The 14,447-nt window shown below is 55.7% G+C and overlaps 4 protein-coding genes across 4 annotated transcripts; 3 read left to right on the forward strand and 1 right to left on the reverse strand.

Annotated features, from left to right (window-relative positions):
* Window positions 1-1,467: 1,467 nt before the first annotated feature.
* Window positions 1,468-4,734, forward strand: DICSQDRAFT_129330 (uncharacterized protein; the record flags this gene model as incomplete). The annotated part of the gene is made up of 2 exons (XM_007369492.1): window positions 1,468-4,039; window positions 4,100-4,734. The coding sequence occupies 2 exons, from the start codon at window positions 1,468-1,470 to the stop codon at window positions 4,732-4,734; spliced, it is 3,207 nt and encodes a 1,068-aa protein (XP_007369554.1).
* A 511-nt stretch (window positions 4,735-5,245) lies between these two features.
* Window positions 5,246-6,867, reverse strand: DICSQDRAFT_111318 (proteasome endopeptidase complex beta subunit). Its single transcript, XM_007369493.1, has 6 exons — window positions 6,799-6,867; window positions 6,657-6,748; window positions 6,531-6,607; window positions 6,193-6,469; window positions 5,570-5,771; window positions 5,246-5,466 (listed from the first exon to the last, which is right to left on the reverse strand). Exons 1-6 carry the CDS (start codon window positions 6,829-6,831, stop codon window positions 5,353-5,355), a joined length of 795 nt encoding a protein of 264 aa, XP_007369555.1. The 5' UTR covers window positions 6,832-6,867; the 3' UTR covers window positions 5,246-5,352.
* Window positions 6,868-7,014: 147 nt separating this feature from the next.
* On the forward strand, window positions 7,015-10,809 carry DICSQDRAFT_183024 (P-loop containing nucleoside triphosphate hydrolase protein). Its single transcript, XM_007369494.1, has 11 exons — window positions 7,015-7,180; window positions 7,240-7,353; window positions 7,458-7,516; window positions 7,591-7,712; window positions 7,768-8,879; window positions 8,949-9,024; window positions 9,083-9,205; window positions 9,277-9,637; window positions 9,813-10,229; window positions 10,285-10,447; window positions 10,499-10,809. The coding sequence occupies exons 1-9, from the start codon at window positions 7,076-7,078 to the stop codon at window positions 10,003-10,005; spliced, it is 2,265 nt and encodes a 754-aa protein (XP_007369556.1). The 5' UTR covers window positions 7,015-7,075; the 3' UTR covers window positions 10,006-10,229; window positions 10,285-10,447; window positions 10,499-10,809.
* An 880-nt stretch (window positions 10,810-11,689) lies between these two features.
* Window positions 11,690-13,647, forward strand: DICSQDRAFT_163273 (family S53 protease-like protein; the record flags this gene model as incomplete). The annotated part of the gene is made up of 8 exons (XM_007369495.1): window positions 11,690-11,797; window positions 11,851-12,116; window positions 12,176-12,407; window positions 12,462-12,560; window positions 12,614-12,816; window positions 12,875-13,024; window positions 13,085-13,526; window positions 13,579-13,647. The coding sequence occupies 8 exons, from the start codon at window positions 11,690-11,692 to the stop codon at window positions 13,636-13,638; spliced, it is 1,560 nt and encodes a 519-aa protein (XP_007369557.1). The 3' UTR covers window positions 13,639-13,647.
* Window positions 13,648-14,447: the final 800 nt, after the last annotated feature.

Consider the following 14,447-nt stretch of genomic DNA (forward strand, 5'->3'; position numbering starts at 1 on the left):
AGTAAGCTGCCGGAACCTATTTAGGTCAATGACGTCAAAACGAAAACGAACGAGAACAAGAAGGCTACAGTCTACTTCATGATGATCCAGCAAATCGGACAGTTCTGGGCCAGAACGTCATTGCCTGCCTGTTAGCAAGTTGAACCCCGAAAGCTGACAAAGTGACCTGGCCAGAAAGGAACATTTAGGAGCACGGTGGAGCCTGCGATGCATCCGGAGTCACTCCGTGTTCAAGAATAGCGAACCAGGAAGTCTCTACATGCGTGAGTCAGCGGCTTCTCGAAAGAGCGAGCATTCGCGGGCAGCTTGAGCTATGACGAGTAGGACTCAATAAGTCTTTGATCAGCTCCCAGGCATTTTGTTTGCTGCGGGAAGCCATGTCGGAACGATGCCACACCACAGTTCTCCTGGCGAATGACGTTAGTCCGGTAGCAGATACTCGAATTGGCTGCTTAGAGACAACCTGCCCACCATCGATGCCTCAGCTATTGTGCTTTTTGAACGCGCGAAGATTCGATGACCTTGCATTGAGGCACTGCGGCAAAATTCTCATTCTGTCGGCGAGGTTTATGATCAACTGTAGTAGAGCATAAGCATCTTTCGGGAACATGTATGAAAGGATTACCCTAGTGGATCAAGAAAGGTAGTTTGAGCCTATGTGCCTGTGGTGGCGAGACAGCAGGAACATGGTTTGAGGTAATCAGACTATAGACAAACGTGCCATGAGTGCTTTTCTCACTAAGTATAGAGGAGCACAGACTTTGGGTATGTGTCAACGTACCCTCAGCAGGAGTATAGGGAGTTCCCAAGGGAGCTAAGCTATGTGACCGAGATAGTCACAGCTCTGTAGTCTTTAATCAACAACACCATAGCCATATTTTGGGCAGTAGAGTTACCTGAGTCCCGAATACTTTCCATGATGGCGAAACGCGCTGTCAGAACAAGGCGAGCATTCGAAGGACAGCGGGCCTGAAGAACAGTCGCGGAGTGGTCCATGTCCTTGCAAAGAGGAAAGCACAAACGAGACCGCACAAGCGCGGCGACCGAGGGCGAACAATCGCTTCGAGGAAGCGCAGGGAAAGAGGCGTGGTCGGCGTAGCGCTGGCACGCGCCCACGCGACGCGACGCGCCGTGGCTGCCCGTCCATTTCTCCTCCCTCCCCTCATCCTCTCCTCCTCTATTGCACACTCGCCACAACCGTCCCGAACTCTAGCATTGCGCTCGCGATATCTAAGGCCTTCTACATTCTTTGCTCCAACGCCCTCTGACACCCGCCTTGCATTTGTATCTTGCGAACCACAAGGTTTGGTGGCTAAACAGCTGCGGCATACGGGCTTGAGCTGATGGCACCCTATTCTGCTTCTCACAGATACACCCTATCCTGTCCTCGGGAACACGCTCTGGCTCCGCATCCACGCCGCTCAACTATAGGAGTACTCTGTTCCGTGCTGTCATGCGAGTCGGACCATGCCAAGATTAGGTACCGAGTCCAGTTCGTCCCGCCGACACAACCCCACCCAGACGCTCTCCGACTACTTCCACATCACTTCCCAGGTCTGGTCTCTCCGCTCCGACGACACGCGCGCGGATCCGTCCTCCGCGTCCTCCAGTCACGCCTCGTCCTCCGGGTCTCGTCTAGACGTCCTTGATGACTTACTCAGCCGCGTGCACGCGCCTGAGCCCCGCACTCGATGGAATACCCGCAGGGCGCTCGGTCCTTACGGACAACGCCCGCTGCACAAGTGGTTGCCCTCCGAGCACAGGCACTTCGAGGAGATGGACATGCTCATGGAGACGTTCCCCGAACCCAACTCGGATGACGAAGAACCGGAGGAGAAGGAGCTACACGAGATTCTTCAGAAGCACAATGCACAGGCAAAGGAAAAGCAGGAGGGAGAGGAGGACGAGGGCGAAGACGCGGCGCAGGTCGAGTCTGAGCCGAGCCAAGGTGAGGGAAGCATCCCCCCTAGTCCGCCACAGTCGCGACCGTTGTCCCCAGCCGCCACAAAGAGGCGCGAGAAGAATAAGAAGAAGAAAGCGAAAGTGCGCGCAAAGGCGAAGGAGAAGGAGAAGGGTGAGGTCGAACATCCCTCGTCGGGTCCTATCCTCGATACGCCTCAAGACTTGCTCGCATCTATGTCGCGCATCGCCAAGCTTGTCGGATCACTTACCACGGACGCGCAGGGAAGCGAACCGGACGAGCTTCTCCGGCGCGTCCGCGATGCGTTAGGGAAGGAGGGACAGCCCTCGACTCCTGCAGAGTGGCGATCAGAAGTGCTCCAGAGCGTCCGGCGGATGGAGAGCATGCTCGCGCGGATGGAGAAATGGCAGACTCAGGTAGCTCCTGGCGAAATCGAAGCGTTGAGACAGGAGACGGTATGGCTGGAGATGCGTGTGCGCTCGGTGGTTCAGCAGAAGGAACAGGAACACAATAGGGAAGGCGCGGTAATGCCACACAGAGAACAGGTCGCTGACGGGAAGAGCAAGGAACGGGAAGACGTTCGAAGCCAGGACCCTGGATCCGTAGCGTTAAGAACAGTCGAGGACAGGATAGGAATGGTCAGTGCCGCGCTACCTGCACCGGATACGAAGGACCTGCCTACCACCGGGGATGACTCGGATAGCTTGTCCGACAGTGGTCCGGACAGCAACTCTTGTCCCTCAGAGAGCGACACGGGGCTTACTGAGCCAGAGTCTGGGAATCGTTCACCACTTGACGAGAAGGCTGCCCCTCCACCGCCCCCGTTCCCTGCAGCGACATCCGTGCCACAGCCTGCTGTCGCCCGAGTACCAGTACCGCAACCACCAGCCGATGCTATCTCTGCCGAGCTCAAACCAAACGATCACATCGTAGCCCTGGGCCCACACGGCTACATCCCCCCGGCTGCGCCTGCTGCCGGCATCCGACACACTGCGCTGAACACCCTCACGTCCAAGAACCACAATATTCCTCCCGACCCGCCTCCCGACCCAATCCAAGATCTCACCGAATATCCTTGGACCATGCTTGAAGTCCTCTTCCTGCTGGAAGTCATCGCGCACTTCCCTCCCGCTGAGAACGGCTGGACCTTCATCGCGGAGGCGTACAACAATATCCTCATTACGCGTCCCCTCCAGGAATGGTTCGAAAAGCAGGCGACTATGAGTCGCGAAGAGGAGGACATGATGAAAGCCTTGCTCCGGAAATTGCATAAAGAGGCGTATCAACTGCGCGCTGGTCCGAAAGCGAATGCAGGCAAGAACGGGAAGGCTGGCGAACGCGGTAGGGCAGCACCATTTGGTAGCGCGGAGGCGCGTGCTGAGGCTAGTGCCCATGCGAAGGCTTCGGCCAACCCAGCCACTCCCACCGCGAAGACTTCGAAGACGCCCGACAGTTTCGTCACCATGCTTCCGTTCTCTCTTCAGCTTCCCGGAGGCGACGCACCTACGCAAGGCCCAGAGCCCTTGCAACGCATCTTTCCCTTCCCGCGTCGCCGGCCTCCCCTGACCCTCCCCTCCGAAGACGCGAGCGCGTTCGCGCGCGTGATGAAGTCGGCTGCAGCTGGTGTGCGGCCGCCATCCGCTGAGTCGCGCGCGGCAATGGTCGCGTTGTACACCGCAACGGAGACGCGCTTCCCGGTGCGCACTCCATGGGACTGCTGGCATCGGTGGTGCACGCCTTGGGTTGCCCAAGAACCAACAGGATCCAGCGGCGAAGACAAGGCGTACAGACCAGCCATGCCCCCGATGGTGCTTGACTACGTTGCTGGGAACATCGGTCTGCCCTGCGGCACTTGGATCACCCAGGCGCGCCAGTGGGTGTTCAAGCCTGTGCCGGGAACCTATCCAGACGCCCCAGGGGTGATGCATAAGGTGACTGCGGGATATGACCCTAGACCGGGCATGGTGGCGTTTGCCAGGATGACGCATCTGAGTGCTGAAAAGGCGTGGGCGGCCATTGGGCTGGGGAGAAAGAAGGATGGGACGGTGAGCGAGGAGGTACTTGCGAGTAGGAGGATGAAGCTGCCTTCGACGCTAACGGGTCTCTGGCCTGGGAAACGTGAGTCACGATGGTATATCGACCTCCGGCACACACATTGACAGTGGTCTGGAATTTTAGCTCCTCAGAAACCTCCCAATGCTCGCGCTGGTACCGCGGCACCTCCTGCTCCGGCCCCAGATCCGGCTTCCGCTTCGCCTACTCCGACCGCTCCCGCTCCCAGTGCTCCCGCGGGTAACAAGCCAGCTCAGCCAGCATCATTCACCCCTCCTCCGCCTGCAGCGCCATCTACCCCCGCGAAACCTCAACCTCAGCCTGCCGGGCAGCCACAAGCGCGCCCTGCTCTTCTTCCAAACACAGGCACAATCTCCCAGCCCGCGGAGCCCTTCCTGCCGCTGCCCGTGCCGCGCGGGCCACCTCCAAACAAGCCGCTCAACGTACCAGAAGGTACGCTTGGCAATGCTGTCCGGCCGGGCATCCGGGCCTGGTTCCAGATTGCCGCAGTCCGTGCTGACGTGCTGGAGCGCGTGACGAGCCTTAAGAGTGCCTCGGACACGTTCGAGCGTGCTATGGGGCGCCCGTCTTTGCCCGTCGTGACGAAGAATGACCCGAAGAACAAGGCGAGGGCCAAGGCCGAAGCGGAAGAGGAGAGAGTGCGGCGGTGGGAGAAGGAAAGAGAGCGCGAGAAGTGGGTCCCGGTCCACTTGAGGAATGTCGTCGTCCCGCCGCCTCCGCCTCTATGCTCGACGTCTTGACCCCCCGGGTTGGGAGCTCCTCTTGGACAGGCCGTTGGTTCCGCATGAACTCGGTGTCGGCCCCCCTTTGGCTCGCTTGGTTATCCTCTTGGGTTGTCTGGTCATGCAAGGATTCATCGATTTGTGGGCGGGTACACCCTATCCCACAGCAACATCTCCCTATTCACACATCTCACAACTCGACCTCGACATGTAGCATATAGTTTCTTCTAGTCTTATCACTGGAACTCCCGATACACCTCATTGTAAACATCGCATGAGTACTAATCAGACACGACGTAACCATTACTACTCTGTAGAGATACTAGGATGTTGCCATACTATGCGAGTATAGTAGCATCAGTATCACCGGTACACACTGGGCTACCCTAATACATAGGCTGTTTCCACGACGCTGAACGTGCGTCTCAGGCGCTAGGACCGTCGCGAGAATGCGCCGATGTTCGATGCCTTTAGACTCCGGGATTCTGCACGGCGGGCGCAAATAGCTGCGAACTGCGAGCGAAGGGCTGCGGAAGGAAGAGTCCTGTGGCGTTCGTTGCTACTACTGGTACAGACACACACCAACGGCGCAGGCCCACCGCTGCCGCCGCAGATACTACATCAAGACCCGGTTATCTACTGCGTCTGCGCGCCGTATCCCCGAATGCCCTCTGCGAAGCTCCACGAGGTGTCGAGGTGAATCTGGTCCGAGATGTGGACTCCGGAGGCGTTCACGGTCGCGATTTGGTACTACGATGATCTCGGATTAGCCCACGCGTCCAGTCAGACCAGTCGAAGGGAACCGATTTCAAAGAGAAAGGCGAAGGGGCAGGGGATTGAGAAAAAGACGAACCTTATCCAAACTGCGGGCGTCGCGGTAGAAGAGGACACGCATGCAGTCATGGAGGAGCGCGCGGGCATTCTCCTCCGTGAGCTCGTCAACGCGGCCGTCGACTGCAGCGCGGAGGAGGGGGATGGCAATGTAGGCACCGTAGCCGGTCGCGATCGAGGGTGCGGAGTAGGTCGTGCCGAGGAGGTCGACGTAGGCTAGGAATCTGCATAGCAGGGGAGAGAATCGAGCGTCATCAGCGAACAGGTTCGTGAATTGCGGAACGATCAGCACAATGTGGATATGTGTGACCGGTGAACAGGAAACGGCGTGTGCCGAGAAGGTTTCGAAAGACACCGAGTCGAGCTTCGTCGACGTGCGATGATGATGAATGGCTCAATATGCCGTGCACTCGGAAGCAGTGAAGGGCCATTATAAGCTCTGTGAGCGTTGCGCAAGGCATGGTTTGGGAGTATTGGTGGCCATTCTCGTCCTAGCCGCGAACGTGGTCGCATAGGCAGCGAGACGTGTGCCGAGCGCGAGCAATAGCGGCGCGACAGGCACGAGAAGGGCACCGTCGCAGAGAGCGCAGTCAAGTAGGAGACACGGGGACTTGGGTAGAAGAGTACGGAAAAGGGTGAACGCACCGTTTGCCGTCTCGGAAGCCGCCGACGAGGATGGAATTCCAGAGAGGGTTGATCTTGGAACGACGGGAGTACATGACGCGGGAGAGGTATTCATGGACTTCGGCCGGACCTAAGTCGTGTCCGTCTCCATGTGTGAACTCGTCGGTGACGACTTCGTCGAGGAGGGTTTGTATGGCTTGGAAGTCGGACATGTCGCCAGACGCTCCGATGACGGTGGAAGTGCCAACTTTGTGCAGACGTTGGATGTCTTTAAAGCGGGCAAGGGATCCATATGAAGCTGTCGAATGACGCGTGTGTGAATAGATGCAAATGGAGTAGCGAAGGGAGTGGCGGCATACCTAAGTTGTCTGCTGCCATCATAATCCCATCTCTGTACTGAATGGCGAGAACAGATGTACCGGTCACGATTGGTTGTCTGCGGCAAAATGAGCTAGGTAGATGGAGGTCAAAAATGGCGAACGGACTGTGTTCGCTGGACACCCTCGGCGAAGGTGTCCTTGGTTGCTGGACGTTGGTGTATGGGGTATGTGCCGTACGGGTCCGCCGCATCGTTGCGCTAAGGTCTGTTCAGTTTGTGCTACGACATCCATGTATAAGAAGACATACCGGACGGCCCCAGTTAGTCGGAAAGTGGTCCATCGTTTGGTGCAGAGAGGGAGGAAGGCAAGAGTCTGCGAGGACGCGTCAGTGAGCGCACAGAGCCTCTTGTCCGACGCGCGTCGCACTCGCTCGCCCACGTGACTACCAGTGGCCCTGCGCGTCTACTTTTTCGTGCTTCCCGCAGCTCCTGCCCAGTGCTCGGCCTTGTTTCGCTCCGCCACCTCTATCTCTTCGTCCCTGTTCTCCTGCTCTACGCGCCTGTATCTTGTATACGACCACCACGATGGGAGTGGATAACCCGTACACCAACGCCCCTCCGATTGGCGCAAATCCTCTTCATGGCTTCCTCCCTAGGAAGGTCACCGCAGAGCAGGTCATCAGAGCCATGGTACGTCCTAACATCTAGCTAGAGTATCTCGAGGAGTCTTGTTTTTGAACCCCACGCAGGAGAGCGATGTGAATCCGTTCAACAAGCAGCCCCACAAGCCCCAATACAAGAAGATCCTCGAGGGTCGCAAAAAGCTTCCTGTCTTTGGCCAGATGGCCGAGTTCTTGAAAATTGTACGTCCTTGCGCTACATATCTGCATGTCAGGGGAGGTCAGAGTCTGCTTCAGGCATGCTACATCCCCGGAGCGTCAGGACATAGCTAATCACCCGGCAAAAGTTTACCGAAAACCAGATTATCGTTATGGTCGGTGAGACTGGTTCGGGAAAGACGACACAGTAAGGCTACCCCCATCCTTTTCAACCTGGCCCCACATCTTAATCCTGGCTCATTCTTCCTCTCCGTGTATCAGGATCCCGCAGTTTGTCTGCTACTCGGACCTTCCACACACGAAGGGTCAAATGGTCGCATGTACACAACCAAGACGTGTCGCTGCAATGTCCGTCGCTAAGCGCGTTGCAGACGAGATGGATGGTAAATTCTTGTCTACTCTTAGTAAGAGCAACGATTGAACCCTCTTCTCCTTTAGTGTCGCTTGGGAAGGAAGTCGGCTACTCAATACGTTTCGAGGACATGACCGAGCCTGGAACGACCTTCCTGAAATACATGACCGACGGTATGCTTCTCCGAGAAGCAATGAACGATCCTGACCTCAAGCGATACTCGACTATCATCCTCGATGAGGCCCACGAGCGTACATTGGCCACAGATATTCTCATGGGTTTGTTGAAGGACCTCGCAAGACGTCGGTCGGACTTGAAGCTTGTGGTCATGTCGGCCACTCTCGACGCGCAGAAATTCCAGAAGTACTTCAGCATTGCCGGACCTAGCAAACCCGCGCCACTGTTCAAGGTTCCTGGTCGCACACATCCAGTTGAGGTCTTCTACACGCAGGAGCCCGAACCGGACTATGTGGAGGCCGCTATACGCACAGTTCTCATGATCCATCGTGCGGAAGAACCTGGCGATATCCTGCTTTTCTTAACAGGTGAAGAGGAGATTGAGGACGCATGTCGTAAAATCAAACTCGAAGCGGACGATCTCGTCAACCAAGATCCGGAGAGCGTCGGCCCACTCGTCTGCGTCCCCCTCTACTCCTCCCTCCCCCCACAACAGCAGCAACGCATCTTTGACCCCGCACCCCCACCCCGTGTATCCAACGGTCCGCCTGGTCGGAAGGTCGTCGTGTCGACGAACATCGCTGAGACGTCGCTCACGATCGACGGTATCGTCTATGTTGTTGACCCTGGTTTCTCCAAACAAAAAGTGTACAACCCGCGTATTCGCGTCGAATCTTTGCTCGTATCTCCTATCTCCAAAGCTTCTGCACAGCAGCGTGCGGGACGCGCTGGTCGTACACGACCGGGCAAGTGTTTCCGGCTGTATACGGAGAAGGACTTCATGACCGAGCTCGAGGAGCAGACGCACCCCGAGATCCTCCGGAGCAACCTCGCGAACGCCGTGCTCGAGCTGGCGAAGCTGGGTGTCAAGGATTTGGTGCACTTCGACTACGTGGACGCGCCAGCCCCGGAGACGCTCATGCGTGCCCTGGAGCTGCTCAATTATCTCGCTGCGCTAGATGACGAAGGGAACCTGACACCCCTCGGCGCGATTATGGCGGACTTTCCTCTCGACCCTCAGGTACGTATCGCGTTGGCGTGTGAAGGATCTGCTCGTTACCTTGGAAGCTCACTGGTATCGGGCTTGTAGATGGCAAAGATGCTGATTGTCAGCCCCGAGTTCAACTGCAGTAACGAGATTCTGACCATCGTGGCCATGCTTTCCGGTACGTACCACGACCCGATTTGGTGTTTGCGCGCACTCACCGGATTGGTTGTCGCCAGTGCCTAATGTCTGGCTTCGGCCACCAAATCAGCGGAAAGAAGCAGATGCTGCTAAGGCGCTTCTCACGATTCCGGATGGAGACCATCTGACGCTGATGAACGTGTACAATTCGTACATGAACAGTATGTGTTCTTGTGTTGTGGGCCACATACCTGTGCTTTTGACTGATCATTGATTCCTATCTCTACTCCAGACAAGCACGATAGGAATTGGTGCTGGAACAACTACCTGTCGGGGCGGGCGCTGCAGCAGGCGGAGAACGTCCGCTCTCAGTTGCAGCGGACGATGGAGCGGTATGAGGTCGAACTCGTCACAACGCAGGACGAGCGGAAGCTGTGGCAAAGCATCAGGAAGGCGCTCGTGTGCGGGTTCTTCATGCAGGTCGCGCACAAGGAAGGCGAGAAGGGTGGGTACCTGACGGTTAAGGACAACCAGGTCGTGTCGCTGCACCCGAGCTGCGGCCTGGACTCGTCACCGGAGTGGGTGATTTTCAACGAGTTCGTGTTGACGACAAAGCCGTACATCCGAACGGTTACCGAGGTGCGGCCGGAGTGGTGAGTGCCTTTCCAACTTCTACTCCCGTCACCCTGTGCACGGCTCTATCGCGTGCCTGCCTCCCCTTCTCGCATCTCCTATCCCACGTCTCTCCTGGACGTGGGCGTACATCGAGTGCGACGCTTTCCGAGATACCGTTGCTGACAGATGCGTATTGTGGTTTGTTTGATACAGGCTGTTAGAGTACGCGCCGAACTACTTCGATCTGTCAACTTTCCCGGAAGGCGAGACGAAGCGGGCGCTGCAGCGCGTTCTGAAGAAGCGCTCACTCAAGGCCGTTGACGGCAACGGGACCGGCAGTCCGTCCAATCGCAGCAATAGTCCCGCTGGCTCGGAGCCCGCAAAGAAGAAGTCGAAGAAGCAGTAGTGTTTTGGAGCTCAACGTCCCACGGGTCGCTGACGTCCAACGGAAGGGTGGCGAGCGCGGGACTGCCGCATGCGTGGCTTCTGTTCAGTTCTGGTGTGCTGTAGTAGTGTACTTATGCTTTGCGTTCTTCTCCTATTGGTGCAGCTGTAATCATGTTTGGGTCGATGAACGTTCCCGAGGTTGGGTCTTCGGGTGTCAGGCAGGAAGCGCGGGCCAGTCACTAGGTGCGTTTATCAGACGAGATTCCTTCGTCGGGCATTGTCGTTACCAGCCTAGTAGGCATTGCAACTGCTACTCACGACCACGCTTGGCGGATAATGCAGTAGCATATAGGTTCTTCCAGGCTCTCGTGCATGGTCTGCGGCTTTTCTCTCGGATTCTTCGTGTGCATATGGACACCGAGGGGCGGGATAGAGGATGTATCACGCTTCACCGAGCTACGGCAAGTCACGAATTTCTCTCTATGGTGTCGTTCTCATATGCTATCTCGTAGACGCAAAGTCCGCCAGGTTGCCATTCGTCGGAGGCTCGGGAAACTTACGTCGCCGCGCATGTGCGTCCATACACGTGCTGGTCGGATCCACCATTCAATGATCTAAGTGTACCAATCGGATCGCGAGCAATCTCTGGTCTGCGCAGTCTGAAGCGACGTTGCCCCGCAGCAAAGCTCCAGTGTAGTGGCTCGGTTGAGGAACTAGATCCTGGAATCGACTTCGTGGCGTTGAACGTTGAACATTGCCGACGAGGACTCTTCACCTTGGCTCATCGATTTTTCCTTGCTTCCCTGCCCATCCTTGTCAACTCCTTCCCACTGATTCGCCACAGTGCATATGGTTTCTACCGTTATCAAGCTTACGAAGTACCGAAAGTAGCTCAGAAAGTATCTTGGTCGAGCTCTCAACATGCACGCCGGTAGCTAGCGATGAGGGGCTAAGCTGTACGTAGACAGCGTGACGCTCTCCTCGTTTGCCACAATTGAAGGCGAATTTAGCCCTCGCCCCACTGCCCGGCTAATTTTCTCTCTCTAAAGATTCGTCATTCGTTCTAGCAGAAACAGAGGTCGTACAAGAGTATCAGAAGACTTTCTATTAAGTCTATGCGTATGTTTATGCTAGGCCGCATTTACTGGTGTAGAACCATCGTGCTCACAAACAGGGACCGCTATTCGCACTGCCAGATCTCGCAGATGCTCAGATAGCTGGTTACGATCAACGGATAGGATCAATATCCTTCGAACTCTCTATTCATGGAACGTCCATCAACTTTGCTTGCAGAGCCTTCATCTATAGCCAACCCACGAAGTCAGTACATGTAGCGCCGGATGGCATTTGTTATCTTCTGCGGGAACCCCTGGGCTGGGGACGCTGCGCCGCCGCAACTTCTCCGTCGCCATGTAAGCCTCGACTCCTGTGCTTCGTGCATCTATCTAGGGTTGTAGCTGATGACTCAAGATTATACTTAAAGCCGAAGCTTCTCTGTTCCAGCTCTACTTGCGTTCCTCCTTGCTATGTGGTCGGATACCATTCCTTCATTCAATATGGTTGCAGCAGCGCTACTCTTCCTTTCGCTCCTTTCGTCTGCCATGAGTAGGCCCAACCCCCCATCGACAAGCACGCATCGAGCTATTGCCCGAGGGAAAGGCACTCATCATGGCACTCGTGTTATACTCCCACCCTTCCTGAGCATGTTCATAGCCCTTCCTCCTTCCAACATCACTGGCCTCCGGCAATCCCTCCTAGACATCAGCGACCCCACCAGTCCCAACTACGGGAGCCACCTGTCTAAAGATGTGGTGTGTGCCCATTCGTGTTTGTGTCGAGAAAGGGCTCAAACAAAGTGTTACAGGCAGAGAGTTTCGCAGCGCCAGCGCCAGAGACTGTTCAAGCGGTCAACGCATGGCTTGCGCAGCATAACGTGACATCGCAGACCATTTCTCCCTCGGGAGACATGCTACGCATTGTCGTCCATGTCGACACCGCGAACAGTTTGATTAACGCCAACTATACCCTATCATTGAGTCCGGGGACAAATTCGACCGTTTATACAACAAGCTCCTACTCAATCCCGGCAGAACTACAGCCGCACATAGCATTTGTGTACCCCACTACGAAGTGAGCGTGCCTAAGACCAAGTCTAAGTATGACGTCTTGACTCGCACTCGTCTTGCCAGGGTTTTGCCTGCGGTGGTCAGCAATCCTAAGATTCGGGTAGTTCAGGCACTCAAGGCGTCCAACGAGACCCGATCCAGCCGATCGGATGTTCCTTCTTCATGTGCGCAGATAACCACTCCACAGTGTCTCCAGGCACTCTACAACATTCCTTCCGTCCCGGCGACTGCGGCTGGAAATAGCCTTGGAGTAAGCGGCTTTTCCAACGAGGTAGCGAATCAGACCGATTTACAGGTGAGTTGTTGACCTCTTTGTGGCACGAGGAAAGACCAACGAGTCGTAACACAGCAATTTCTGGCTGTTCTCCGCCCAGACTTTACCACTGGAACTTTCCGTGCACAATCTATTGACGGAGGTGCCGACAGTGGTCCGGGGACAGTTGAAGCCGTAAGCTCGCAAATAATTGCATTCAGAACATAAGCGTTGAAATCTGTCTCCAGAGCCTCGATATCCAGTATACAACCGGTATAGCGACGAACGTCAACAACACATTCCTGACCGTCGGTAGTCAGAATCAAGATGGCGTGTTTGGTTTCCTCGACATTATCAACACACTACTCGCGGAACCACAACCGCCTCTCGTTCTCACCACGAGTTTCGGCTTCGATGAGACGTTCTTCCAAGAGAACCCCGGTATCGCAAAGTACGTGCTCAATTCCAAAACATAGCTCTCACCTCATAACAATCAACGCGCATCATAGCACCTTGTGCAACGCGTATGCACAGCTAGGGACCCGTGGAACAAGTGTCCTGTTTGCTTCTGGAGACGGCGGAGTAGCAGGCAGCCGCTCCAGTGACACCTGCAACGCTGACGGATCTTTCGTACCCACGTTCCCTAGCGGATGTCCCTAGTAAGTCTTGCGTAGTTTAAGAATCTAAGATCTGCAGCACTACTCATCACTGCGCAATAGCATTACATCCGTGGGTAGTACTCAGGGGAACAGTCCCGAGACAGCGGCACAGTTCTCATCCGGTGGCTTCTCCAACGTTTTTGCAAGACCGTCGTATCAAACCGCTGCCGTCGAAGCATACCTGAACACGCTTGGCGACACCAACGCGGGGCTGTTCAACACCAGCGGACGCGCATACCCTGACGTCTCCACGCAGGGTGTCAACTTTGCCGTCAACGTCGCAGGAACATTCGAAGGGGTAGATGGAACGAGCGCATCGAGCCCGACGTTTGCGAGTGTGGTCGCCCTCCTGAACGACCGGCGCCTCAATGCTGGTAAGGCTCCTCTGGGATTCCTGAACCCCTTTCTGTACTCGAATGCCGCGGCATTCAACGACATTACTTCGGGGAGCAACCCCGGTTGCAATACACAAGGCTTCCCAGCGTCCCTGGGTTGGGATCCGGTGAGGACCCATTCCAAACCTCATCAAGTTTTCGGGCTTATAGTCGTAATAGATCACTGGCCTTGGAACGCCAGATTTCGACAAGCTACTCCCAGTGGTCATGGCGGTGTAGCCCGTTTGGATGAGAAGAGGCTTGGTCATCTTGGAGAGTTAAACAATTGATGAACGAAGGTCGTTTGCCGTTGTGATCAGGTCCGGCGAGACTGTCTTTACACTATGATTCGTTGCGGACTCTGCTGAAATAAATAGCATGAGCGGCATGCCTGGAATCTGCATCCCTGCAGTGGTCCATTGCCGTCATCATCTACAACATCCTGATGGGGTAGGTTGGCGTAGACTGAAGAACAGAGGGCTATGAAAGGTGTCAGATAATCTCATGTCTGTGCCCAAATAGGACATCAACTCGTTCACATGCGTGTATCCTACGGGTCTTCACTAGCAGGACGATTTATGAGCCATTTCCATCGCGCACCTAGCCAATAGGGATCCCGACAGAGACGGGATTGAGCTAGGCGTCTGATCTTGGCACCAACACTTGGACAGATTCAGGATGCACCAATTGCGCCAGTCGGAGTGGATAGTTGCCATCATGCCGACCGAACTCATTTGCTGTGGAGAAGACTCATTTCGCTCTTTACCTCGGCGCTCGTGAACACCAAGTTATTCAGGCCAACCGGTAGTGTCGAGTGTCTGAAATACCTTCGAAGGCTATACATATACTGACTGGATAGATCTGCGAGCCGAGCAGCGGTGAATGATTGAGATGCAGTGTCCCTGACTGTCTCAGCGCGCATTCCTGCCGGCGATCATGATCTGTGGCAAGGTGAACTGTTGGGCACGAGTCAACAATGGGCCTGGCGGCGATGATACAAACGGTCAATACAGCCCTCGCCCGTCGAGACTGATGCCTTGACGGCGGGC

Source organism: Dichomitus squalens (assembly GCF_000275845.1).
Source record: "Dichomitus squalens LYAD-421 SS1 unplaced genomic scaffold DICSQscaffold_50, whole genome shotgun sequence".
NCBI classification, from domain to species: domain Eukaryota; kingdom Fungi; phylum Basidiomycota; class Agaricomycetes; order Polyporales; family Polyporaceae; genus Dichomitus; species Dichomitus squalens.